The 27,103-nt window shown below is 42.8% G+C and overlaps 2 protein-coding genes and 1 pseudogene across 3 annotated transcripts in view; 1 reads left to right on the top strand and 2 right to left on the bottom strand.

The window, feature by feature from the left end:
* The first annotated feature begins 1,741 nt into the window (after nt 1–1,741).
* The window catches only part of MOB1A (MOB kinase activator 1A), a 28,208-nt gene continuing 2,846 nt past the window's right edge, over nt 1,742–27,103 (top strand). The window contains exons 1-5 of one of the 2 annotated variants that reach the window (XM_012452198.2): nt 1,749–1,899; nt 8,351–8,517; nt 14,756–14,849; nt 16,509–16,642; nt 24,156–24,319. In XM_012452198.2, the coding sequence (XP_012307621.1) occupies nt 1,886–1,899; nt 8,351–8,517; nt 14,756–14,849; nt 16,509–16,642; nt 24,156–24,319 (573 nt within the window). In that variant the 5' untranslated portion in view covers nt 1,749–1,885. Of the gene's footprint in view, nt 1,900–8,350; nt 8,518–14,755; nt 14,850–16,508; nt 16,643–24,155; nt 24,320–27,103 lie in introns of both variants that reach the window. The other variant, XM_021670955.2, reaches the window with a different exon arrangement.
* Nucleotides 6,540–7,823, bottom strand: LOC110568310 (non-histone chromosomal protein HMG-17). Its single transcript, XM_064377791.1, has one exon. It carries the CDS (start codon nt 7,652–7,654, stop codon nt 7,382–7,384), a length of 273 nt encoding a protein of 90 aa, XP_064233861.1. The 5' UTR covers nt 7,655–7,823; the 3' UTR covers nt 6,540–7,381.
* On the bottom strand, nt 10,330–11,075 carry LOC105717170 (small ribosomal subunit protein uS5-like; annotated as a pseudogene).

Genomic DNA, 27,103 nt, shown 5'->3' with positions numbered 1-27,103 from the left:
ATCAGGAGATGAATGGATAGACAAAATGTGGTATATTCACACAATGGAATACTACTCATCCATAGAAAGAAATGAAGTTTTTTTTTTTCTTTTTCTTTTTTCTTTTTTATCGACAAGGTCTGGCTCTGTCACCTAGGCTGGAGTGCAGCGGCATCATCTCGGCTCACTGCAGCCTCCACCTCCCAGGCTTAAGGGATCCTCCCGCCTCAGCCTTCGGAGTAGCTGTGCCCACAGGCACACACCACTATGCCTGGCTAATTTTTGTATTTTTGTAGAAACAGGGTTTCACCATGTTGCCCAGGCTGGTCTCGAACTCCTGAGCTCAAGTGATCTGCCAGCCTCAGTCTCCCAAAGTGCTGGGATTACAGACGTAAGCCACAACTGTACCTGGGCAAGAATGAAGCTCTGATACGTGCTACAATATGGGTGACTTTTAAAACATTAGGCTAAGTGAAAGAAGTCAGTCACAAAAGACCACATAATGTATGCTTCCATTCACAGTGTATATGAAATGTCCAGATTAGGTAAATCCATGGAAATAGAAAGTAGAGTACTGGTTACCCGGGGTTGGGAGGTGGGAGGTGGGTAAAAAAGAGTGACTGCTAATAGCTATGGGGTTTCTTTTCCCGGTGACGAAAATGTCCTAGAATTATGGTTAGGCTGGGCGCGGTGGCTCACGCCTGTAATCCTAGCACTTTGGGAGACGAAGTCGGGTGGATTGCTTGAGGTCAGGGGTTTGAGACCGAGACCAGCCTGGCCAATATGGTGAAACCCCGTCTCTACTTAAAGAAAACAAAACAGAACTAGCCAGGTGTGGTAGCGCACTACTGTAATCCCAGCTACTCAGGAGGCTGAGGCACAAGAATCACTTGAATCTGGAGGGCAGAGGTCGCAATGAGCCGAGGTTGCACCACTGCACTCCAATCTGGGAGTGGGCTACAAAGTCAGACTCTGTCTTAAAAAAAAGAAATTAATGGTGATGGTTGGCACCCTTTGAAAACAAACGAAGCCAGAGGCAGTGGCTCACATCTGTGATCCCAGCACTTTCGGAGGCCAAACCAGGAGGATCCCTTGAGCTCAGGAGTCCAGGACCAGCCTGGGCAACACAGTGAGACCCCCATCTCTACAAAACTTTGAGAAAATTAGCAGGGTGTGGTGGCATGCACCTGTGGTCTCATATAGTCGGGAGGCTGAGGCGAGAGGATCACTTAAGCCCGGGAGGTCGAGGCTGCAGTAATTGCGCCACTGCACTCCAGTCTGGGCGAAAGAGCAAGACCTCATCACAAAAAAAAAAAAAAAGAAAGAAAGAAAGACAAAAGAAACGAAAAAGACTACTAGAGGATACATGTTTAAAGGGTAGATTTTATGCTATGTGAATATATTTCAAGTAAAAATTAAATTAAAATTTTAAAAAATTGTAGGGCTAGACAGCGCTTATAGAGGGCCCTGCACAACCTAGGGAGCGGGGTCGAAACCCAGCAGAACCAAGATAGACCAAGAGCAGGACCAGTCACTGTCCCTTCCGCAGGACCGCGGTCCTCGCCACGCCTCCGGGGGAGGGAGGTCCTGGCTTGGAGAGCGATGATTGCTGAATTCTAGGAAGAGGCGGAGCGAAAGGGGGTGCGACAAGTCCTTCCTGGCGCAGCGAAGCCTTAGCTCGCGAGATTTTGCTGGTTCCGCATTTCGGGTCTGTGAGGTGGGGTTGGCGGGCGAGGCGGGCGTCGAGGTTTGCAAGGGCTCGCAGCGGCGAGGACTCCGGCTCCGAGCGGCGGCGGCCCGGCTTCCGCTGCCCGTGAGCTAAGGACGGTCCGCTCCCTCTCGCCGGCTCCGAATCCTGATCTGGGCGGGGGCCAGCGGCCCCTTGCCTCCCCTCTGAGGACCGGAGATGAGCTTCCTCTTGTGAGTGGGGCCGGGTCGCGGGCGCCCGGGCTGCAGGCCGAGGTCGTGGGGCAGGCCTCCCCAGACCTGAGGCGAGGGCTGGACCCCGGGGCCGGGGCGGGGCGGGGTAGCTGGCGTTTGTTTTGCCTCTGTTGGGGCCCGCGCAGGAGGCTGAGATGTTGGGAGAGGCGGACAGACATGAAGGTCGAGGTAAAGGGAACGGAGCGAGAACGCTGGGGAGTAGAAAGACGCTGGGGAGTAGAAAGGCCCTGGGGCCGCCGCGCCTCCAAACTTTTCCGCCTGAGCGCCCCCAAGGGCGGGGAGATGATCCGGGGGCGGAGCCGTGGGCCCCCGGTTTCTTTCGTCTCGAGCCTCTAGAAACGATCCCTGCCGCCTTAGCTCGTCGCTCTGTTAGAGGTCCAGTTTCATTATTGTCGGTGTTAAATGCCGCCCCAGGAGAATGTGCAGTGCGGCGGTTTGAGAAGGTTGATGTTAAGATGGGGGCCTTGGAGTCAGATCTGTCCAATTATGATTCTGCCTACTTACTGGCTTTGATTTTAACTAACTTCTCTTGTCCTCGGTGGAATCGTGTGTTTTTAATCATAATGTAATACACCGTAGAGTATTCTTACATAGTACATTGCAGTATTATTATAATTTGAAAAGTTAAGATTAAAAAAAATTCATTCTTAGTCCCATTACAGAAACACAGTATTACCATTTTAGTGCACAACAGCAGTTAACTTGATACACATACCTTAGAATCTCATTTTAGAGATAATGCCTGAGCCCAAACGAGGCTCAAATTAAAAAGTTTGTAAATGGATGATTCTTATGCACATTAAAGTTTGAGAAGCATTGCTCTAGCAATGCTAGTATTTTTTATTCTAGTATTTTTTATTCTCAGGTGGCTCTCTCCACCTTATATATTGCTTAAATGTGGGTTTTGTGATTGAATGAATAATTATGCATTTTTAGTTATGGATATAATCCACAAGCTTGACATTTTTAAGTACAATATAAAAAGCACTACATGGTGGTTTTTTTTTTTTTTTTTAATAACCAGAGTTTGCCCACTTTATTGTAAGAAACGGGTTCCTTCCAGTATTTGCTATTATAAAATAGCACTATTAAGACTATGTTTATCTGAGTCTCATTTTCCCTCCTTTGGGTTATTTTTGTAAAAGAATGATCTCTAAAATACGATGACGTTGTCAAAAAGCCTGTATGATTTAGATTTATTTCCATATTAATAGAAGTATTCCCCCCTCCTCCACTTTTTTCTTATGAGTCGATATTTAGTGAATGCATAGATGCTTTGTGGACCTTAATGTGAGATTTTTTTCTTTTTCTTTTTCTTTTGAGACGGAGTTTCACTCTGTCACACAGGCTGGAGTGCAATGGCATGGTCTTGGCTCACTGCAACCTCTGCCTCCTGGGTTCAAGCAACTCTCCTGCCTCAGCCTCCCGAGTAGCTGGGATTACAGGCACTGGCCACCACACCCGGCTAATTTTTGTATTTTTAGTAGATTCGGGGTTTCACCATGTTGGAGGCTGGTCTCAAACTCCTAATCTCAGGTGATCCACCCCCCGCACCCGGCAGAGACTTTTTTTTAAAACTTGGCCTTCTTGATGGACGCTTGAGTTGTTCCCGATTTTTGGCCATTATGAATAATGCAGCTGTGAGCATATGTGACAGGTTTTTGTGTGGATGTATGTGTTCATATCTCTTGGGTATATACCTAGGAGTGGAATTGCTAGGAGTGGTTTACATGGTAACTATGTTTAACCTTTTGAGGAACCGCCAAACTTTGAAAGTGCTGCACCATTTTACATTCCCATAAGCACTGTATGAGTGGTCCAGTTTCCCCACACCCTCCATAGCACTTGTTAATTGTCTTTTTTTAATATAGTCACCCTAAGTGGATGTGGAGTGTTATCTCCTGATTTTGATTTGCATTTCCCTAATGACTGGTGATGTTGAGCATTTTTTTCGTGTGCTTATTGGTCATTTGCATATATTCCTTGGAGTAAAGTCTATTCAGATCCTTTGCCCGTTTTTAAATTGGGCTGTTTGTTTTTGAGTAGTAAGAGTTCTTTATACATTCTAGATACAAGTCCTTATCATATCTATGATTTGCAAATATTTTTTTCCCTGTTCAATATAGTTTTTTATCATGTTAAAAACTTTCCACATTTGATTTTTAGTGTTTTCATAATTCTCTTTTACTTCTTATTCAGTCTTATTTAAAGTCCAAATTACTGAGGTAAAGTAAAAGTCCATAGTCTATTCCATTCCTCTTCCTAGAAGTAATCACCAGTTTTGATGAGTTTAGTTTTTGATATTTTCTATGCATTTACAAAATGGGCTCCTGCTTACATTTGGTTGTGTAATATGTTGAACCATGTGTTGAGATCTTTCTCTGTAAATGCATGTACTCTATCTGGTTTTCCTAATTTCTATACAATATCCCCTGATACGGATGTACCCATAGTTTGTTTGTTTGTTGTTTTGTTTTGTTTGAGACGGAGTCTCGCTCTGTTGCCAGACTAGAGTGCAGTGGCAAGCTCTTGACTCACTGCAACCTCCGCCTCCTAGGTTCAAGTGATTCTCCTGCCTCAGCCTCGAGAGTAGCTGGGATTACAGGCATGTGCCACCACACCCAGCAAATTTTTTTTTTTTGTATTTTTAGTAGAGACAGGGTTTCATCCTGTTGGCCAGGATGGTCTCAATCTCCTCACCTCGTGATCTGCCTACCTCGGCCTCCCAAAATGTTGGGATTACAGGCGTGAGCCACCGTGCCAGGCCCAGTTTCTTTAATCCTTTACTGATAAACTTTAGGATTCCTTCGAGGTTTTTCACTATTAAAAACAATTTTGGAAAACAAATCCTTATCCATATCTAGAGAAGATATTTAGAAGTAGAATGGGTGGCTTGAGGATCTTTTCAGTGTTAATAGATACTACCATATTGCCCTCCCAAAAGGTTACACTTTATACTTTCACCAATAGTATATTAAAGTACTAGCTTCTCTGTACCCACGTCCAGCAGTCTCCAACATTTTTGGCACCAGGGACCAGTTTCGTGGAAGACAGTTTTTCCACAGATCTGGTTGGGGGGATGGTTTCTGGATGATTCAAATGCATTACACTGATTGTGCACTTTACTTCTATTACATTGTAATATATAATGAATAATTACACAAGTCACCATAATGTAGAATCAGTGGGAGCTCTGAGCAACTAGACAGTCCCATCTGGGGGTAATGGGAGAGAGTGACAGATCATCAGGCATTAGATTCTCATAAAACACACACAGTTTAGATCCCTTGCATGCACAGTTCACAATAGGGTTCACACTCCTGTGAGACAGGAGGTGGAGCTCAGGTGGTAATGCCAGCAATGGGGAGCGGCTGTAAATACAGGTGAGGCTTTGCTGCTTGCTCACTGCTCACCCACATCTGTGGGGCCCAGTCTGTGGCCCTGGGGTTAGAGGCCCCTGCCCTAGTGCACATTTAATGTAATCATTTTAACTTTTGACACGCAGATTAGGGAAAAAATAAATCTTACTTTAATTGAACAGTTTTTTACATGCTCATTGATTGTCATACTTTTACTGAATTGCCTATTCATCTCCTTAGCCTATTTTTCCAAAGGATTCCTTATATTCTTAGTGAGTTAGAAGCCTTCTATTACCAGTTCATCCTTTGTAATATATGTTACAAGTACTTTTTTTTGGTTACTTGTCTTTTTGCTCTGTTATGGAAGTTTTAATTGATACTATTTGAAATCTGTCAATTTTTTCTTTGAGGTTTCTGAGTTTTGTGTCATGTTAGGAAGACTTTATGGATGGTGTCAGATAGGAATAAAAATGTTTTTTTCCTCAAAATTGTGGCTGTCTCGTTTATTTTCCCTGTTATAAACTTAAAGATGTTAGCGTTTCTTTTACTGTGATTTGCTATTAAGGTATCCCAAATATTTTGATATAGAAAACTGGATTTTTGAATTAAACCTCCCTGCACCATTTTCTTTCTATCTGTCCCATCCCTCATGAGGCCTTGCTATGTTGTCCTGGCTAGTCTCGAACTCCTGGGCTCAACCAGTCATCCCAATGTGGTCTTTCAAACTGCTGGGATTACAGGTGTGAGCCACTCACTGCACTTGGCACCACCATTTTCTATAGGTGAAAATTGAGGCCAGGCACGACAACTCATGCCTGTAATTCCAGCATTTTGGGAGGCTGAGGCAGGTGGATCACTTGAGGTCAGGAGTTCAAGACCAACCTGGTCAACATGGCACTATCCCATGTCCACTTAAAAAATAATAATAATAATTAGCTGGGCGTGGTGGTGGCTCCTATAATCCCAGCTACTTGGGAGGCTGAGGCAGGAGAATCGCTTGAATCCTGGAGGTGAAGGTTGTAGTGAGCCAAGATCACACCACTACCTTCCAGCCTGGGTGACAGAGTAAGACTACATCTCAAACAAAAAAACGGAAATTGAGGCCAAAAAAAGGTTCAGCTTCTCAAGAAGACACAGTTAGTGTCAGATCAAGAACTAAATCTAGGATTTTCCTTTGGTTAAACTACCCTCTCTGTACCAGACTTCTTCAGAGGGCATAGTGAAATTGCCTTATTTGTGAAATTGTGCTGCTAATGTTGCTTTTTTTTTTTTTTTTTTCCAAGCCAAACTGTATCCAGCTTTATTAAAGATACTTTCCATAAACAATCATGGTATTTCAGGCAGGACATGGGCAGACAATCATTAACAGTATACAACAACTTTCAAACTCCCTTCTTTGATGGACTACCAAAAATCAGAAAGCCACTATAAAACCCAATGAAGTCTTCATCTGATGCTCTGAACAGGGAAAGTTTAGAGTGAGGGTTGACATTTCACATTTAGCATGTTGTTTAACAACTTTTCACGAGCCGACCCTGACTTTCAGGAAGTGAAATGAAAATGGCAGAATTTATCTGAAGATCCACAATCTAGAAATGGAATCACTGTTCTTTTGACAGGTGCCATCTCAGTGGCATCACTGGCAAGTCCAGATTGCCTGACACACTGGTAACAAATGACTAGGGGTCAGGTCCCAACAGATGTCTGGGCTTAAGGGAGTTAAGTCTATGCTGAAAGACGGAAAGGGAGAAGAGGACATAAAAACGAATTTGTTTTTCCATACCACAAGGCTTTTGTGTGCCAAGGTGGCCATGTGTGTCAAAGTCAGGGAATCCCTCCTCCTGGTAGCCAAGAGGAAGTCTCTCAAAACTAGAAGGGAAAGGCATTTCCCCACATCAATCTAGCTTTGGAGACATTCTATTAGTGACATATGCCCCTTCCCCCAAAACAACAATGAAGTGTTCTGTGTGCTAACAACATAGCTTAAAAAAAAAAAAAAAAAAAGTAAAACAAAATTCTGCATTTTTATAAAACTTGATAAAAAATAGTATTTCAAACTGTACAGTCACCAGAAGTACACAGTTATCAAAAATGCACACACTTCACTTGGCATCTCCAGCACCTTCGGCTTTCTGTGCCTGGTCTGTTTTGGCATCTCCATTTTCTGCAGGATTATTCCCTTCCTTGCCAGCATCAGCTTTTCCCTTTTTCCCTTTGGGTACCTTCTCTCCCTTCTTTGCAGGGGCCTTTTTAGGCTTGGGCTCTGGCTTTGGAGGAGCAGGTTTAGCAGACAACCTCGCAGATCTTCTCTGTGGTTCGTCCTTCACCTTGGCTTTATCTCCTTTAGCATCCCCTTCAGCCTTTCTCTTGGGCATGGTGGCGACGGCGGCGGGACGTAGGCGCTGGGCGCGGGATGCAGCAGCGCGTGGGCTTTGGTCGGTCCGGGGGTCGTTCTCGCCTCTTCTTCACACTGCTCGGGCTCCGGGGGGTTTATAAAGTTTTTATAGCGCTGGGAGCCCCGGACCGGTTAGAACCGGATTTCACCTCCCGCCACCGTTCATTCTGCTAATGTTGCTTTTATGTGCAAGGAAAGAAAGCATTATTTTATTGTGATCATCATCTTCCTGTCTTGGCATTTTTCAGAGCGTATGCTTTTTTTGTTTCTTTTTTTTTGAGACAGAGTCTCACTCTGTTTCCCAGGCTGGAGTGTGGTGGCACAATCTCAGCTCACTGCAACCTCTGCCTCCTGGGTTCAAGCGATTCACCTGTCTCAGTTCCCCAAGTAGCTGAGACTACAGGCATGTGCCACCATGCTCAGCTAATTTTTGTATTTTTAGTAGAGACGGGTGTCGTCATGTTGTTCAGGCTGGTCTTGAACTCCTGACCTCAGGTGATCCTCCTGCCTCAGCCTCACAAAATGCTGGAATTACAGGCATGAGCCACTGTGCCTGGCCCAGATAGTATTTTTTATTTTATTTTTACAGATCACTTTATATGTCTAAAATTATGTTGTTCTACCTGTTGTATTTCCAGTCTTAAAAATTCACATGCTTTCACTTTTAACCTTACAGCAGCAGCCGCTCTTCTAAAACATTCAAACCAAAGAAGAATATCCCCGAAGGATCTCATCAGTATGAACTCCTAAAACATGCAGAAGCAACTCTAGGAAGTGGGAATCTGAGACAAGCTGTTATGTTGCCTGAGGGAGAGGATCTCAATGAATGGATTGCTGTAAACAGTAAGTTTTAAAATGCAACTTTGCTGTTTTACAGAAAGGTTTTGCTAAAATCTCTTGGTTAATGAATTTTCTTTGACAGATATAACTGTTTTAATATAACAGATTATCTGTAAAGAAACATTAAGTACAAATACATCCAAAACTATGTTGTTCTTTTCAGAGTACTTGGTGGTAGCTGGTAAGATTGAGTAGAGGGATCTGAGAAGAAATGATGAGTGCTTTTGTGCAATTTCTGAGAATAGTATGAAAAGCTGAGTATGGTCAAATAAAGATTGATAAATGAAAAGATTATGCATGTCATGGTCTGTGACTTTGTAGTGAATCCATCTATACAGTTTTTCTTCCACTCCCAGCAGTAGTCATCAGCCTGTATATCCAGAAAAGTCAGTTGCAGTTCATATGGCCAGTCAGTTGATTGTTGTGACTTAGAGTGTCAGAGGGAATTGAGAGATTGGGAGAAAATGGAGGGATCTGAGCTGAAAGTCACTTTGAGCATGACATGGGACAATATGGTAAGGCTAGAGATTTGAATGTGAGAGTCTCTCATTTCTGAGATGAGATCATTTCTGGGTGATAAAGTTTAAATTAGGGATTTCAGCTGTTCCAGGAACGTTTAAAACTTTTTTTTTTTTTTTTTTGAGACGGAGTTTCGCTCTTGTTACCCAGGCTGGAGTGCAATGGCGCGATCTCGGCTCACCGCAACCTCCGCCTCCTGGGTTCAGGCAATTCTCCTGCCTCAGCCTCCCGAGTAGCTGGGATTACAGGCATGCACCACCAAGCCTGGCTAATTTTGTATTTTTAGTAGGGACAGGTTTTTTCCATGTTTGTCAGGCTGCTCTCAAACTCCCAACCTTAGGTTATCTGCCCACCTTGGCATCCCAAAGTGCTGGGATTATAGGCATGAGCCACCACGCCGGCCCTTGTTGTCTTTTTATGTGGTAATAACCAGCTATTGATAATCATTGTCTTGATCAATGCTGTCCATAGAAATATAATATGAACTACGTATGTAATTTTAAGTTTTCCAGTAGCAACATTTAAATTTTTTTTTATTTTTTTTTTCATTCAAAAGCTATATTCATATTGTTAAGAAAAAAGAACAAGGTGCAGAACTATGTAATGTGTTATCTTTTTTATAAGAAAGGGTAAAGAAATTTTGGAGACAAAATTTAATAAAGTGGTTACTTACGTGGAAGGTCTGAGAGGAATTGGAGTGTTTGGATTGTAGACTTTTCACTCTATATTTTAACATATTTTGAAATTTGAACCACGTGAGGCATTATTTATTCAGGAAAAAACCCCTTTTTAAAAAACTTTATTCAGATTATCATCTGTTATTCTGAAGGCATTTATTGACCTTCTTTAGCCTTAAATGTTTTTTTTGAGACTTAACTGCTATAGATCAGCAGTTCTTAATTTTCTTGGTCTCAGGATCTACTCATCCTCTTAAAAAATTATTGATTCCCATAAATATACCATTCTGTATTAATTCCAAAAATAAAATACAAGCCAGGCGCAGTGGCTCACTCCTGTAATCCCAGCACTTTGGGAGGCTGAAGTGGGCAGACCACTTGAGGTCAGGAGTTTGAGACCAGCCTAGCCAACATGGCGAAACACCATCTCTACTAAAAATACAAAAATTAGCTGGGCATGGTGACGGGCACCTGTAATCCCAGCTACTTAGGAGGCTGACGCAGGAGATTTGCTTGAACTCAGCAGTCAAAAGGTTGCAGTGAGCCAAGATCATACCACTGCACTCTAGTCTGGGCAACAGAACAAGACTTCATCTCAACAACAACAACAACAAAAACCCTATGTTGTAGCCACAGCTGGAGTCTAGGTCCTCTGCACAGAGACTCTGGTGTGGGTATTGAGGAGGTGGTCAATGAACTGCTGATAGGGAGACTTGGTGAATACAGTCTCCTTCCAGAGGTTGGGGGTCAGGTAGCTGTAGTCTTAAAGATGGCATCAAAGGTAGCCTTGGTGAAGTTGCCCTGGGTGGCAGTGCAGCCCCTGGCTGAGATGTAGCAATCATCGATACCAGTCATCATGAGCAGTTTCTTGGGCACAGGCGCCGAGACGATGCCAGTGCCCCTGGGTGCGGGGATGAGATGCACCAGCACAGAGCCACAGTGGCCTGTCACCTTGCAAGGGACGGTGTGGGGCTTGCCAATCTTGTTCCCCCAGTAGCCTCTGCGCACAGGGACAATGGAGAGCTTGGCCAGGATCATGGCCCCATGGATGGCAGTGGCCATCTCCTTGGACCCCTTAACACCCAGACCGACTTGGCCCTTGTAGTCCCTGATGACAACAAATGCCTTGAACCTGGTCCGCTGGCTGGTGTGGGTCTGCTTCTGCACCGGCATAATCTTCAAAACCTTGTCCTTGAGAGATGCCCCCAGGAAAAAGTCAGTGAACTCAGATTACTTTATGGGCAGGAAGAAGAGATAGATCTCCTCCAGGGACTTGATCTTCATGTCCTTGACCAGGTGGCCCAGCTTGGTGACGGGCATCCACTCCCTATCCTCGGCCTTGCTTCTGCGAGCTCCTCGGCCCCAGCCCTGGATGCTACTGCTGAAACCTCTGCGGAAGCCACTGCAGTTCCTCATCCCAGGGTGCCTGGGGGCCTCCGACCGCCCCCCTCTTCCCGCCCTCTCTGCCCCACTGCACCTGCATCATCCGCCATTTGGTGTTTTCTCGGAAAAGAAGTTATATTTTTTTTTCATTTTTATTTTTTGAGACAGTATCGCTCTATCGCCCAGGTTGGAATGCATTGGCACGATCTTGGCTCTCTGCAGCTGCCTCCGGGTTCAAGCAATTCTTTCACCTCAGCCTCTGGAGTAGCTGGAATTACAGGCATGTGCTACCATGCCTGGCTAATTTTTGTATTTTTAGTAGAGACAGGGTTTTGCCATGTTGACCAGGCCAGTCTTGAACTCCTGGCCTCAAGTGATCTGCCTGCCTCAGCCTCCCAAAGTGCTGGGATTACAGGTATGAGCCACTGCACCCAGCCCAAGTTCATTTTAAAATAACAATAATAAACCTATTACCTGTTAACATAAATATGTTTTTATGAAAAATGACTGTTTTCCAAAACAAATTTTAGCCAGAAGTGTGGCGTTGTTTTATAGTTTTGCAAATCGTTGTTGTTGTTGTTGTTGTTGTTGTTGTTGTTGTTGTTGTTGTTGAGAGTCTCGCTCTATCGCCAGGCTGGAGTGCAGTGGCGCCATCCCGGCTCACTGCAGCTTCCATTTTCCGGTTTCAGGCAATTCTCCTGCCTCAGCCTCCCGATTAGCTGGAACTACAGGCATGCACCACCATGCCCAGCTAATTTTTTGTACTTTTAGTAGAGACAGGGTTTCACCATGTTGGCCAGGATGGTCTCGATCTCTTTTTTTTTTTTCTTTTTTTTTTGCGACGGAGTTTCACTCTTGTTACCCAGGCTGGAATGCAATGGTGCGATCTCGGCTCACCGCAACCTCTGCCTCCTGGGTTCAGGCAATTCTCCTGCCTCAGCCTCCTGAGTAGCTGGGATTACAGGCACGTGCCACCATGCCCAGCTAATTTTTTGTATTTTTAGTAGAGACAGGGTTTCACCATGTTGACCAGGATGGTCTCGATCTCTTGACCTCGTGATCCACCCGCCTCAGCCTCCCAAAGTGCTGGGATTACAGGCGTGAGCCACCGCGCCCGGCCGGCAAATCTTATTTATTGTCCAGCTTAATAGCTCGATTCTTTTTTTTTTTTTTAAGACAGAGTCTCGCACTGTCGCCCAGGCTGTAGTGCAGTGGCGCGATCTCAGCTCACTGCAATCTCTGCCTCCTGGGTTCAAGCAGTTCTCCTGCCTCAGCCTCCCGAGTAGCTGGGGGACTACAGGCATGTGCCACCATGCCCAGCTTATTTTTTTGTATTTTTAGTAGAGACAGGGTTTCACCATGGATGAAAGGATGGTCTTGATCTCCTGACCTTATGATCCACCCACCTCAGCCTCTCAAAGTGCTGGGATTACGGGCGTGAGCCACCTCGCCTGGCCACAGCTGGATCCTTATATCTGCTGTTATATTCAGTCTGTTGTGATATCACACATCATGGAGCCTCCGGAAAACACCATTGTGCCCTCTTGAGAGAATAAGTGTGAAAAGAGCAATTAAAATAGTTTGACTTTACAGATCCTCCCTCAGATAGGGGATTCCTAGACCACATTTTGAAAAGAGCTGCTCTAGACCAAACCAACTGCCACCTGGGCATACTTTTTGTTTTGAGTGAATAGTGTTAACTTTCTTAGAAACATGACTTAGCAGAAGATTTATATAAGCAAGGGAGTTTTGTGTAAAATTCCTTTTTACAAGATAGCGTTAAAAAAATCTATTTGTTTTTTAAAAAACTTGGAAAATCCCTAGTTGTTTTTAGGTACTTCTTTAGACAGGAGACTAAAACTTTTTATTTATTAATTTTTTTGAGGCAGGGTTGCCCAGGCTGTAGTGTGGTGGTACCCTCACAGCTCACTGCAACCTCGAACTCCCAGGCTCAAGGGATCCTTCCACTTCAGCCTCCTGAGTAGTTGGGACTACAGGCGTGTGCCACCATACATAACTAATTTTTAAAAATTTTCAATAGGGACTGGGTCTAGCTATGTTGCCCAGACTGGTCTCAAATCCTGGCCTCTTAAAGTGCTGAGATTATAGGCATGAGCCCCTGCACCTAGCCTAAAATATTCTTTAAAACCTTCTAAGGCTTATGTGGTTCTCTTTGCATAGAGTATACTTCACTCAGTAAAGTTTATTTACTCACCCCCTTCCTCTTCCATTTTATTCCGGATCTAGCTGAAGCTCCTTGAGGAAGTACTCCCTGACTACCTCCAACTCTTTGTAACTTTGCCTTTTCTCTGAACTCTCTAGCATTTATTGTTGGCCTTTGGATTCTGTCTTCTTATATCTTGTACTAGTATTGCTATTACTATTTTGAGACAGGATCTATCTCTGTCACCCAGGCTGGAGTACAGTAGCGCCATCACAGCTCACGGCAGCCTCAACCTTCTGGACTCAAGCAGTCCTCTCACCTCAGCCTCCCACATAGCTGGGACTGTAGCTGTGTGCCACCATGTCTGGCTAATTAAAAAAATTTTTTTCTTAAGAGATAGAGTCTCGCTCTGTTGCCCAGGCTGGTCTTGAATTCCTGGGCTCAACCAGTCCTCCCACCTCAGCCTCCGAAAGTGCTGGGATTATAGGCATGAGCCACTGTGCCTGGCCATAACTTGTATTATTCATCTCTTTTAATTTTGTCCCTTCTGTTAGCTAGAGACTCCAGAGCAAGGGACTTTATCTGAGGTATTTTGTCCTCAATATGCTGTAGACCTCATAAACAAATGTTTATAATTAATTAGATTTTTGAAATGCCTCTGGATACAACTGGTGTACCTTCTCCTTCACAGTATATTCCACAACACATTTTGTCTCTTTCCTAACACAAATGGTATTGTCTGGTCCAAACCGATAAACTATGGATTTTTTATTCTCTTGGATGTAATCATATTGCATAAAATATACAAAAATTACAATATGCAGTATACAGAAATTAGCCAGGTGTGCTACCATGCCTGGCTAATTTTGTATTTTTAGTAGAGACAGGGTTTCTCCATGTTGGTCAGGCTGGTTTTGAACTCTTGCCCTCAGGTGATCCGCCCACTTGGGCCTCCCAAAGTGCTGAGATTACAGGTGTGAGCCACTGCGCCCAGCCCATATTGTATATTTAAATGATATAATAGTCATCATCAAGTTAGAATTATCTCCAGTATCTTATTTTCCTGATGTTATATGCCGGTGGATCACGAGGTCAGGAGTTCGAGATCAGCCTGGCCAACATGGTGAAACCCTGTCTCAACTAAAAATACAAAAAAACCCACAATTACCCGGGCATGGTGGCATGGGCCTGTAATCCCAGCTACTTGGGAGACTGAGGCAGGAGAATCACTTGAACCTAGGAGGTGGAGGTTGCAGTGAGCTGAGATTATACCACTGCACTCTAGCCTGGGCAACAGAGTAAGACTGTCTTGGGAAAAAAGCTTAGTATACTAAAAGTTAACTTTTTTTATGTGTGACAACTTAAAATTTACAATATCATTGGATTATTGAATGTCTCAGGGGTTCAGCCAAGAACCTAAATGTCTGTTTTTCCTTCAACTTCGACTCACATTTTGTGTTTACACAAACATTTTAATACAGTTCTATTATCTCTGCAGCTGTGGATTTCTTTAACCAGATAAACATGTTATATGGAACTATTACAGAATTCTGCACTGAAGCAAGCTGTCCAGTCATGTCTGCAGGTCCAAGGTACATATACTGCCTATTATATAGGTGTTTGGATTGCTTTTACTTTATCACCGATTGATATAAATTAAATAATTAAGATTTGTTATCTGTTTGCTTGTGTGAAGGTGATTCAGTTTTATTGGTTGTTGACTACTCACCTGTAAGCTTTTAGTTATTTTGTAATTTATTTTATTTTATTTTATTTTTTTGAGACAGAGTCTTGCTCTTTCACCGGGCTGGAGTGCAGTTGTGTGATCTTGGTTCACTGCAGCCTCTGCCTTCCAGGTTCAAGTGATTCTGATGCCTCAGCCTCCCAGGTGGCTGGGATTGCAGGAGTGTGCCACCACTCCCAGTTAATTTGTTTATTTTTAGTAGAGATGGAGTTTCGCCACATTGCCCAGGGCTGGTCTCAAATTCCTGGCTTCAAGTGATCCACCTGCTTCGGCCCCCCAAAGTGCTAGGATTAAAGGCGTGAGCCACTGTGCCTGGCCAGCTATTAGTTACTGTTAAATACTTTGGTATGTGGGTACTCCCTGTTTTCATTTTTATATTGCATCATAGTCAAGTCTGAATGTTTTATTATAGAAGTAAACAGAAATTTGAGTTATATTTGTCTTGAATAGCAAACATTTTTTCAATTTTATTAATAACATTTATGTTTCCCCTTTCTAGTTTTTAAATGAATTTCTTGGAAGAGTTTTTAGTTGACCTTTAATATATGATTATTTTTTTTCTTGTGCTTATTTAGTATCTAAAGCAGCACACTTTAGAAGTAATTATCTGGCTTAAAGATGCTAGATTTAAAAATGTTTGGACTTTAATAAATTTCAAGAATAATGAAGAAGATGGAACTCTGTCACTCATGATGTTAAGTCCATCATATGATAGGATTAATGTTTGCTGTGTTTCCTTCCAGTTTTTTTTTCTTATAATAAATGACTGATTTTATGTGATGATAGATGTTATCAAGATGTTTGCCTCTTAGAAATGATTGTCTTTTCTGACTTTGCCACAAGCGTAAAGGAAAAAAGATCTCTAATGAGTTTATAGTCCTATTTTTATTATACTATTTTAGGAAAAATGTTTTTATTTTATGTTGTGTTAAGTTTTCTACCTCAAGCTTTAAAAGAAATTAAACAGGAAAGTTAAACTTACCTATGGCTCAAATGCCTTACACAGTGATGTTTTGTATAACTTATTAATCCTTCCAGCTCAGCAAAGGTAAGGGGGGAAAGTATGCATTCCTGTGTGTATCTCTAACACCTGGTCCACAGAACTGAGTTTTATAATCTTGGCTCTACCAATGATAATAAATTGATGGCCAAGAATCTCAGAAGAATGTAGTGGATTCATTGGCTCCTTACCCAGTCCTCAGTAACCATCCGCCTTAGCAGACAAGAATGTAGTTTCTTCGTGTTTCCCAGGGCTGTGTTGTTTATAAAACATCTATCCTGGCATTTCCTCCTGCCACATTATCTCCCTTTTTTCTTCCAGTTATAACTGTCACTTTCAGGATAATTCTCTTGGGAACTCGCAGTAATCTTCAGCAGACTTTAGGTGATTTATTAAAGTTAGCTGTAACTTCTGTTGACAAAATGTGAATGAACCTGTTTTAGTTACAACTTGCACATTTGTTAATATTTTTGAAAAATTTATCAGTTAAACATTTTTTCTCTCCAGATATGAATATCATTGGGCAGATGGTACTAATATTAAAAAGCCAATCAAATGTTCTGCACCAAAATACATTGACTATTTGATGACTTGGGTTCAGGATCAGCTTGATGATGAAACTCTTTTTCCTTCTAAGATTGGTGAGTTAACATTGTAGAAGTATTCTCTCTTTTTTGAAAATTTTATTTTATTAATATGAATAGAGATGGGGTGTCTCACTATGTTGTCCAGGCTGGTCTCAAACTCTCTGGCCTCAAGTGATCCTCCTGTCTTGGCTTCCCACAGTGCTGGGATTATAAGCTTGAGCCAGTGTGTCCAGCCTTTATTCTCTTTTTAACATTGTTTTACTAGTAGAGACTGCCAAATTCTCCTCCAAAAAGTTTGTACCAACGTGCACTTCCTCCAGCCATGTTTGTGTTTGGCTATATTTCTTCACGAATACTCATTACTCGTTTTTTAATATTTTCTAATTTGGTTAAATTTCTGTACATTTAAAAAATACTGATGAGGCCGGGCACGGTGGCTCACGCCTGTAATCCCAGCACTTTGGGAGGCCAAGGCGGGCGGATCACAAGGTCAAGAGATAGAGACCATCCTGGCCAACATGGTGAAACCCAGTCTCTACTAAAAATAAAAAAATTAGCTGGGTGTGGTGGCATGAGCCTGTAGTCCCAGCTACTCAGGGGGCTGAGGCAGGAGAATTGCTTGAATTTGGGAGGCAGAGGTTGCAGTGAGCCGAGATCGCGCCACTGCACTCCAGCCTGGTGCCTGGCTACGGTGCGAGACTCTGTCTCAAAAAAAAAAAAAAAAAAGTATTGATGAGATTGAGCATTTTAGCGTTTTTTTGTGTTATTGATTGTTTTCTGCTTATATCTTTCATCTATTTCTTTGTAAAAGATATTAGCGCTTTGTCATACATGTTGTATATATTTTTCCCTGGGTTACCTTTTGTCTCATTTTGTTCATGGAGTATTTTTGCTATATACAACCTTATTATTTTGTGCTATTATATCTTTTGTGACTTGGTTTTAATATAACAATTAGAAAACTTTTCCCTGCTTCAAGATTATAAAAATCTTGTTTTTTTCTTTTCTTCTTCATGTTTTGTTTTCTTTTTTTGAGACAGAGTCTCATTCTGTTGCCCAGGTTGTAGTACAACAGTGCGATCTTGGCTCACTGCAACCTCCACCTCCCAGGTTCAAGCGATTCTCCTGCCTTAGCCTCCCTAGTAATTGGGACTATAGGTGCATGTCACCACGCCCTGCTAATTTTTTTTTTTCTTCAATATTTTATTTACATCCAAGCACTTGCAGCATTGGCTAATTTTTGTATTTTATTAGAGACAAGGTTTTACCATGTTTGCCAGGCTGGTCACGAACTCCTAACCTCAAGTGATCTACCTGCCTTGGCATCCCGAAGTGCTGGGATTACAGGTGTGAGCCACCAGGCCTGGGCAGGAAGGTTTTTTTTTCCCTGAATGCTACATTAATTTTTTTCCAAATAGAAATACTAGCCAGTTTGTCCCAATACCATTTATTAAACACATTTGCCTTTTCTCCCCTGATTATCTTATGCACACAACAAATTGCCACATACTTTTCTGTGTTTTAGTCTCTTTATCTGTTCCTGTAGAAATTCCACACTTTTAGTGACTGTGGGCATGCATCTGTTAGCATCTTGTAAGGATGGTCTCCCTTCCTTGCTCTTCTTTTTCAGAATATTCACAGCTATTCTGGGATATTTGTTTTTCCAAAGAACTTAGAAACATTTTGTCAAGGTAAAAAAGAAAAAATTAGATTTTAATTATGACTATATTTAATTTTTTTGGGGCGGGGAGGCCTGAGTTTCACTCTTATTGTCCAGGCTGGAGTGCAATGGCATGATCTTGGCTCACCACAACTTCCGCTTCCCAGGATCAAGTGATTCTCCTGACTCAGCCTCTTGAGTAGCTGGGATTACAGGCATGTGCCCCCACACCCGGCTAATTTTGTATTTTTAGCAGAGATGGGGTTTCTCCATGTTGGTCAGGTTGGTTTCAAACTCCCGACCTCAGGTAATCCACCTGCCTTGGCGCCTCCCAAAGTGTTGGGTTACAGGTGTAAGCCACCACACCTGGCCGACTATATTTAATTTTTATAGATAGGGATTCTTTTTCTCTTTACTGAATCTTCCTAGCCAAGAACAAGATATTTTCCATTTATTCATGTCTTTGGCTTTATTTTCTCTTGTAAAATTCTGTAGTTTATGTCAGTTGTTCAAGTTTCTTAATTTTATTCTAGGCATTTTATGTCTTTTATTGATAATCTGGTTTCCAGCTTCTTATTTGGTATATAGGAAAGCTGTTTTTATTTTTTAATTTATTTTTTATTTGTTTTTTTTTTTTTTTTTTAGACGGAGTTTCGCTCTTGTTACCCAGGCTGGAGTGCAATGGCGCGATCTCGGCTCACCGCAACCTCCGCCTCCTGGGTTCAGGCAATTCTCCTGCCTCAGCCTCTTGAGTAGCTGGGATTACAGGCACACACCACCGTGCCCAGCTAATTTTTTTTTTGTATTTTTAGTAGAGACGGGGTTTCACCATGTTGACCAGGATGGTCTTGATCTCTTGACCTCGTGATCCACCCGCCTCGGCCTCCCAAAGTGCTGGGATTACAGGCTTGAGCCACCGCGCCCGGCTTTATTTGTTTTTGAGACAGTGTCTCACTCTGTTGACCAGGCTGGAGTGCAGGGGTGTGATCACAGCTCAGTGGAGCCTTGACTTCCTGGGCTCCAGGGATCCTCCTACCGTAGCCTCCCAAGTAGCTGGGACTATAGACATGCACCACTACACTTGGCTAATTTTACTTTTTATAGAGATGAGGTCTCATTTTGTTGCCCAGGCTAGTCTCGAACTCCTGGACTCAAGCAACCCTCCTTTCTCAGCCCCACAAAAGTGTTGGGATTACAGGTGGGAGCCACCGGTAGACTCGCTGTGGAGATTTTATTTAAATTTTATAATTAACCATTAGACTCTTTTTCTGTTAGTTTTTGGTTGGTTCTCTTGAATTTTTAAAGTATACAACCGTGTCATAGAAGATAGTGTTCATTTTGCCTCTTCCTTTCTGATAATACATTCTTGTTTTACACTTAAATGATTGCACTCAGTGTTATTTCCAGCTAATGCCAAGTAATGGTGATGATGGCAAATATCCGTTTCTTGCTTTCTTACTATTATGCAAGTACTTCTAGCATTTCAGCAGTAAGCAGAAATGTTGGCTTTGGGCTAGAAGTGTATAGATTTTTAAAAAAATCATATTAATGAAAAACATGCACCATTTATATTACAAAATTTTTTTTTTTTTGAGACAGAGTCTCTCTGTGTCTCCAGGCACCAGGCTGGAGTGCAGTGGCGTGATCTCAGCTCACTGCAACCTTCACCTCCCGGGTTCAAGCAATTCTCCTGCCTCAGCCTCCCGAGTAGCTAGGACCACAGGCGCGCACCACCATGCCCAGCTAATTTTTGTATTTTTTAATAGAGATGGGGTTTCACCATGTTGGCCAGGATGGTCTCGATCTCTTGACCTCGTGATCTGCCTGCCTCGGCCTCCCAAAGTGCTGGGATTACAGGCATGAGCCACTGTCCCCGGCCACAAATTTTTTTTTTTTAATGAGGAATGGTTATAGAGTTTTATCAGATGCTTTACCAGTATCTGTTGCTGATGACCATAACGCTTTATCCATTTTTTAAAAAAGTTCCGCTGGAAGAGTATTTATTTGTTAATATTTTGATTAGGAGTTTGGAATCAGTTTTCATGGATGAGATCAATCCTTGTTATTTTCAACTTAAGGGTATTTTATGAGCAACATATTTTTGAATTCCTTTTTGCAGTCGTATAGAGGCTCTTTCAGGAAAAAGTTTTTTCCCCAAGTTGTTACACTTGGTCTGTTTGCTGTTGGTCAGTTTTTCCATTCTGCTGTTAAACCTTTTTCCTTTATCACATATCTTTATTTTATATTGACTATGCTTGAATATATCTGTTAAATTCAGCTTGGAAAGTGTTTAGATTTAAACAAATTACTTCTTTATTCATTAAAGTCTCCCCTTTGGAAGGTAAAGAATTATTTTGATTTTATCCTCTTTTCTCACTTTTTTTTCTTTTTCTTTTTTTTGGAGACAGGGTCTCTGTCACCCAGGTTGGAGGGCAATGGCACAGTCTTGGCTCATTGCAACCTCCACTTTCCAGGTTCAAGTGATTTTCGTGCCTCAACCTCCAAGTAGCTGGGACTACAGGGGCTTGCCACCACACCTGGCTAGTTTTGTAGTTTTTGGTAGAGACAGGGTTTCACCATGTTGGCCAGGCTGGTCTCGAACTCCTGACCTCAGGTGATTCACCCACCTCTGCCTCCCAAAGTGCTGGGATTAACAGGTGTGAGCCACTGTGTCTAGCTCTTTTCTCACTTTCTCGTTCTTACATAATTCATTCTTATCCACCACCTCTCACTCTCACTCCCCTCCCATTAGGCTATTATCTACATCTTACTTTTGCTAGTTATTTAGTCTCAGACAGAACTGTTTATTATCAATTTTTTACTAATATATGCAAATTATTAATATTCCTTTTATTAGAAAGATGCCTATTTATATATTCTGATAGGAAAGACATTTGATTTTGAAATCTGCTTTTTTTTTGAGATAGAGTCTCACTCTGTTGCCCAGGGTAGAGTGCAGTGGTACAGTTACAGCTCACTGTAGCCTCAACTCCCAGGCTCAGGTGGTCCTCCTACATCAGCCACCTGAGTAGCTGAGACCACAGGCATGTGTGCCACCATGCCCAGCTAATTTTTAAATTTTTTGTAGACATGCGGTCTCACTATGTTGCCTAGGATGGTCTCAAACTCCTGGACCCAAGTAGACTTTCTGCTTCAGTCTCCCAAAGAGCTTGAGATTACAAGCATAAGCTACTGCACCTGGCCAGAAATCTGCTTTTTCAGTACATGAATACAGGATCCTGCCCAGGAAAACATGCCTATAAGCTCCAGGATAATGTTTGAAAAGTCAAGTTAACCAGGACTGGGGTGGTGATGGCAAATAACCACAGAAATCAGCAAAATATAGTAAGTTTCAGATTATTGAGAACTGGCTGGGAAAAAATGCAGGGAAAGAGTGTTTTAAGCCTTTGTTTTCTGAATGAATGTAAAAAGAATGTTTCAAGAGTAGTATCATGGAACAGGCCATTGAGGCCAAGTAATGTAGGTTATTTTGGAAGCAGATGCTTTCTTTCTTATGTCTTAATATGTTTATTTACTGTAGTCAGTGCTAATTGTATTGTCTTTCTCCTCTCTGTTTTCTTTTCTTTCCTTTTTTTTTTTTAGATGTAGTCTTGTTCAGTCGCCCAGGCTGGAGTGCAGTGGCATGATTGTGGCTCATGGCAACCTCCGCCTCCCAGGTTTAAGGAATTCCCATGGGGGCAGTCTCGGCGCACTGCAACCTCCACCTCCCGGGTTCAAGCAATTCTTCTGCCTCAGCCTCCTGATTAGCTGGGACTACAGCGGCGCACCACCATGCCCAGCTAATTTTTGTATTTTTAGTAGAGGCAGTTGGCCAGGATGGTCTCGAACTCCTGATCTCATGATCCGCCTGCCTAGGCTTCCCAAAGTGCAGAGATTACAGGTGTGAGCCACTGCGCCTGGCCCCTTCTAAGAAGGTGTTTTTTTCTTTGAAAAATGGGGAGCCCCCCTCCACCACCTTTTCAGGAAACATACTTCCTTTTTAGGCATCAGGAAAATGAAAATAGCCCTTTAATAAAATTAAAAGGTTGGGACTATTAGTTTCAGAAAGAAAAGTCTGACTTTCAGAATATTCAGAAGATAAAATATTTTTCATATGTAGATAAAGTGAGCCTTTTTCTTTTTTTGAGTCGGAGTCTTTCTCTGTCCTCCAGGCTGGAGTACAGTGGTGTGATCTTAGCTCACTGCAACCTCTGTCTCCCAGGTTCAAGCAATTCTCCTGCCTCAGCCTCCCAAATAGCTGGAATTATAGGTGCCTGCCACCACCCCAACTAATTTTTGTATTTTTAGTGGAGATGGGGTTTCACCATGTTGGCCAGACTGGTCTCTTTGGCCAGGCTGGTCTCGAACTCCTGACCTTGTGATCTGCCTGCCTTGGCTTCCCAAAGTGCTGGGATTACAGGTATGAGCCACTGTGCCCAGCCACCTTTTTCTTTTGCTTAGGAGAGTTTCCAGTCCTCATTGAGAGTGCATATATATGTAATTTCTTCTTTTTTTCCTAAGAGATGAGGTTTTACCTTGTTGCTAAGGCTGATCTTGAACTCATAAGCTCAGGCAATCTGCCTACCTTGGCCTCTCAACATACTGGGATTACAGGCATGAACCACTGTGCTGAGCCAGTGTAATTTCTTTAGAGTTACAAATTATAAAAAGTAAAAATATTTATAATCAAAATACTTACTCTTGTTGCATTTAATTTCAGAAAGAAACTCTCTAATATTAAAGAACTAAATTCCAGCACTTTGGGAGGCCGAGGCAGGCAGATCACTTGAGGCTAGGAGTTCAAGACCAGCCTGGCCAACATGATGAAATCCCGTCTCTACTAAAAAAACAAAATTTAGCCAGCTGTAGTGGTGCACACCTATAGTCCCAGTTACTTGGGAGGCTGAGGTGGAAGGACTGCTTGACTCCGGGAGGTGGAGGTTGCAATGAGCCATGATTGTGCTACTGAACTCCAGCCTAGGTGACAGAGTGAGACTGTCTCCAAAAAAAAAAAACCTGAAACTAGTGGATTTTTGATCTTTGATTCAACAGCATCTTACATAATTTGATACCTGTGCCTAAGACAGTGAGAAAAACGTGGTACTTGGTGAGGACATGGGTTTGGGTTTTCATTTCCTTTAAGAAATATATACAGAGGCTGGGTGTGGTGGCTCACGCCTGTAATCCCTGCATTCTGCGAGGCCGAGGCAGGTGGATCACAAGGTCAAGAGATTGAAACCATCCTGGCTAACACGATAAAACCCCATCTGTACGAAAAATACAAAAAATTAGCCAGGCACGGTGGCACGTGCCGGTAGTCCCAGCTACTTGGGAGGCTGAGGCAGGAGAATTACTTGAACCTGGGAGGCAGAGGTTGCAGTGAGCTGAGATCACACTACTGCGCTACTGCACTTCAGCCTGGCGACAGTGAGACTCTGTCTCTAACTAAAATACACACACACACACACACGTAGGTTTGCGTGTATTTGTGAATGTGTGTGTTTATATGTTGCAGGTGCTCATGGCAGTGTGTAAACTTTCTACTGTTAGGCTGGGCACGGTGGCTCATGCCTGTAATCCCAGCACTTTTGGAGGCTGAGGCAGGCAGATCGCTTGAGCTCAGGAGTTCAAGAGTAGCCTGGGCAACATAGCAAAGCCCATCTCTACAAAAAATACAAAAAATTAGCTGGGTGTGATAGCATGCACTTGTAGTTCAAGTTACTTGAGGGGATGAGGCGGTGGCTGAGGTGGGAGGATCGCTTGAGCCCAGGAAGTTGAGGCTGCAGTGAGCTGAGATTATACCACCTCACTCCATCCTAGGTGACAAAGTGAGACCCTATCACAAACAACTTTCTACTGTTAAATTAGATAACAGACTAATTGTTATATATGTATAATTAATTACAGGTGTCCCGTTTCCCAAAAACTTTATGTCTGTGGCAAAGACTATTCTAAAGCGCCTGTTCAGGGTTTATGCCCATATTTATCACCAGCACTTTGATTCTGTGATGCAGCTGCAAGAGGAGGCCCACCTCAACACCTCCTTTAAGCACTTTATTTTCTTTGTTCAGGTAAGTTGAACCATGTCGATTTCTGTGTCCTGTGACTTGGACTTGTTTAAAATGGGAACTTCAACAAAGAGCAGTGTGTCTTATTTATACATGTAGAGCCAATTACAGGCAAGCTTCTCTTTTCCACGTAGTTTATTGATGTGTGCGGCAGTATAAAAAGGTATCTTTTTTTTTTTGAAACAGTCTCTCTCTGTCACCCAGGCTAGAGTGCAGTGGAACAATGTTGGTTCACTGCAACCTCCACTTCCTGGGTTCAAGTGATTCTCCTGCCTCAGCCTCCCAAGTAGCTAGGATTACAGGTGCGTGTCACCATACCCAACTTATTTTTGTATTTTTAGTAGAGACAGGGTTTCACCATGTTGGTCAGGCTGGTCTCGAACTCCTGACCTCATGATTGGCCCGCCTTGGCCTCCCCAAGTACTGGGATTACAGGCATGAGCCACTGCACCCGGCGGCCAAAAGGTATCTTTTATATCTTTTTATAGGCAGCAGGAAAATGAAAATAGCCCTTTAATAAAATAAAGTTGGGACTATTACTTTCAGAAAGAAAATTCTGGCTTTCCAGAGTATTCAGAAGATAAGATATTTTTCATGTGTAGATAAAAAATAGGCAGGCCCATTTTTGGGCCCACCTAGAACAAATAAGGCCTATTTTGGGCCTTCTGCTTATTTGCGCTTTCTGCTTCTGGCCTCCCTAAGTCTGTAGTTAGGATATATCATTCAGGGCTGTGGCCCGTTGCTTTGTGGACCTTAGTCAGAATTGGAACTTTTATTTTTTGAGACAGAGTCTCGCTTTGTCACCCAGGCTGGAATGCAGTGGCACGATCTCAGCTCACTGCAACTGCTGCCTCCTGGGTTCAAGCGATTCTCCTGCCTCAGCCTCCCAAATACCTGGCATTACAGGTGCCCAACCCCACGCTCAGCTAATTTTTGTATTTTTAGTACAGACGGGGTTTCCCCATGTTGGCCAGGCTGGTCTCAAACTCCTGACCTCAGGTGATCCACCTACCTCGGCCTCCCAAAGTGCTGGGATTACAGGCCTGAGCCACTGCGCCTGGCTAGAATTGGAACTTTTAAAAATTAAAAAATAATACACATTGTTTGAAAAAGATACCAAAGAATTGGTACGCCTTTAGCCTAACTTTAGAGATACTTGTATTTCGCATATTGCATTACATACATATATCTGTCTAGATATTTCCTGGTAGCTTTATAGTAGATACTGCGTATTACAGTTCTGTGTACTGTACCATGCTCTTTCTGATCTTCCTTCTCAGATTGTTGCATAAAGGTCTACTGCCCCTTTATCAAAAGTTCAGTTTGTAGTTTTCAGGTAGTTTCTTTTTTTGGTGGTGGGGGGATGCAGAGTCTTGCTCTGTTGCCCAGGCTGGAGTGCAATGGCATGATATTGGTTCACTGCAACCTTTGTCTCCTGGGTTCAAGCAGTTTTCCTGCCTCAGCCTCCCAAATAGCTGGGATTGCAGGCACCCAGATAATTTTTATATTTTTAGTAGAGATGTGGTTTCACCAGGTTGGCTAGGCTGGTCTCTAACTCCTGACCTCAAGTGATCCACCTGCCTTGTCCTCCCAGAGTGCTGGAATTATAGGCATGAGCCACCATGCCCAGCCCTTTTCAGGTAATTTCTATGTAAATTTAAATATATATATACAGTTTTGATTTCAATGTTTAACAAAGTGAGGATCATACTGATACCTAGAGTTGCTTCTTTAATAAGTCTCCTATTGTAAGAATATTGTAAAACAAACTCCCTTGTTTCGCCTGTACTCTCACCACACAGAATGCTTCTGTGACCAAACATGGGGACTGTGCCTCACACACCAAGCAAACGATCATTTATACAGTGGATACCAGATGAATGTCCTATAATTTGATTCAGTTCTGATACTATCTGGAGGTAGTATCAGACCCTACAAGTTGAGAGCCCAGTCACACAAGACTGCCCCCCACTTTGGATATCAATCAAAAGTAATAGATCATCATCTATACCTCTGACTGTAAACCAGGGTTCCTACAATCTCCCTCCCCTTGGGTTTGATTAGTTTGCTAGAGCACCTCATAGAATTCAGGGAAATACTTACTTATCTCTACCCATTTATTATGAAAGATGTTACAAAAGATACACATGAACAGCTAGATGGAAGAGATGCGTAGGGCCAGCAGAGAAGGGGCTTCCATGCTCTCTCCAGGCATGTCACGCTCCAGGAACCTCCATGTGTTCAGCTGTCCAGAAGCTCTCCTGAGCCCTTTTTTTTGTTTGTTTTTATGGAAGCTTCATTACTTGGCCATGATTGATTAAATAATTGGCCACTGGTGATCAACTCAGCCTTTAGCAGCTGTCTCCCCTCCCCAGAGGCTGTGATCTGGGAAGAGAGAGGACTGGCTGAAGGTTGACCAGTTCCCATCCTGAAGCTTTAAAGAAGCCCCCAGTCACCAGTCCTCTCATTAGCATACAAGATACTCTTACCACTCTGGTAATTCCAGCAAGTGTTTTACGAGCTATGTGTCAGGAAACAGGGAGGAAAACCAAATACATATATCACAATGTCATACCTATATTTTTAAAAAGAGGGCCAGGCATGGTGGCTCACCCCTGTAATCCCAGCGCTTTGGGATGCCAAGGTGGGCAGATTACTTGAAGCCGAAGTTCAGTACCAGCCTTAGCAAATAGTGAGACCACGTCTGTACAAAAAAAAAAAAGAAAGAAAAAGAAAAGAAGAGAATGAATACCTATTTTAAAATGATCACAGAGGTTATTTCATGAT

The sequence above is a fragment of the Aotus nancymaae genome, unplaced genomic scaffold, assembly GCF_030222135.1.
Source record: "Aotus nancymaae isolate 86718 unplaced genomic scaffold, 86718_ANA_hifiasm-v0.15.2.pri h1tg000017l, whole genome shotgun sequence".
Taxonomy (NCBI): domain Eukaryota; kingdom Metazoa; phylum Chordata; class Mammalia; order Primates; family Aotidae; genus Aotus; species Aotus nancymaae.
The sequence above is the reverse complement of the archived record's forward strand: the minus strand, read 5'-3'. Positions and strand labels throughout refer to the sequence as shown.

Coding starts and splice junctions, on each gene's coding strand:
- LOC110568310 (XM_064377791.1), bottom strand. CDS start 7,654: ATGCCCAAGAGAAAGGCTGAAGGGGATGCTAAAGGAGATAAAGCCAAG.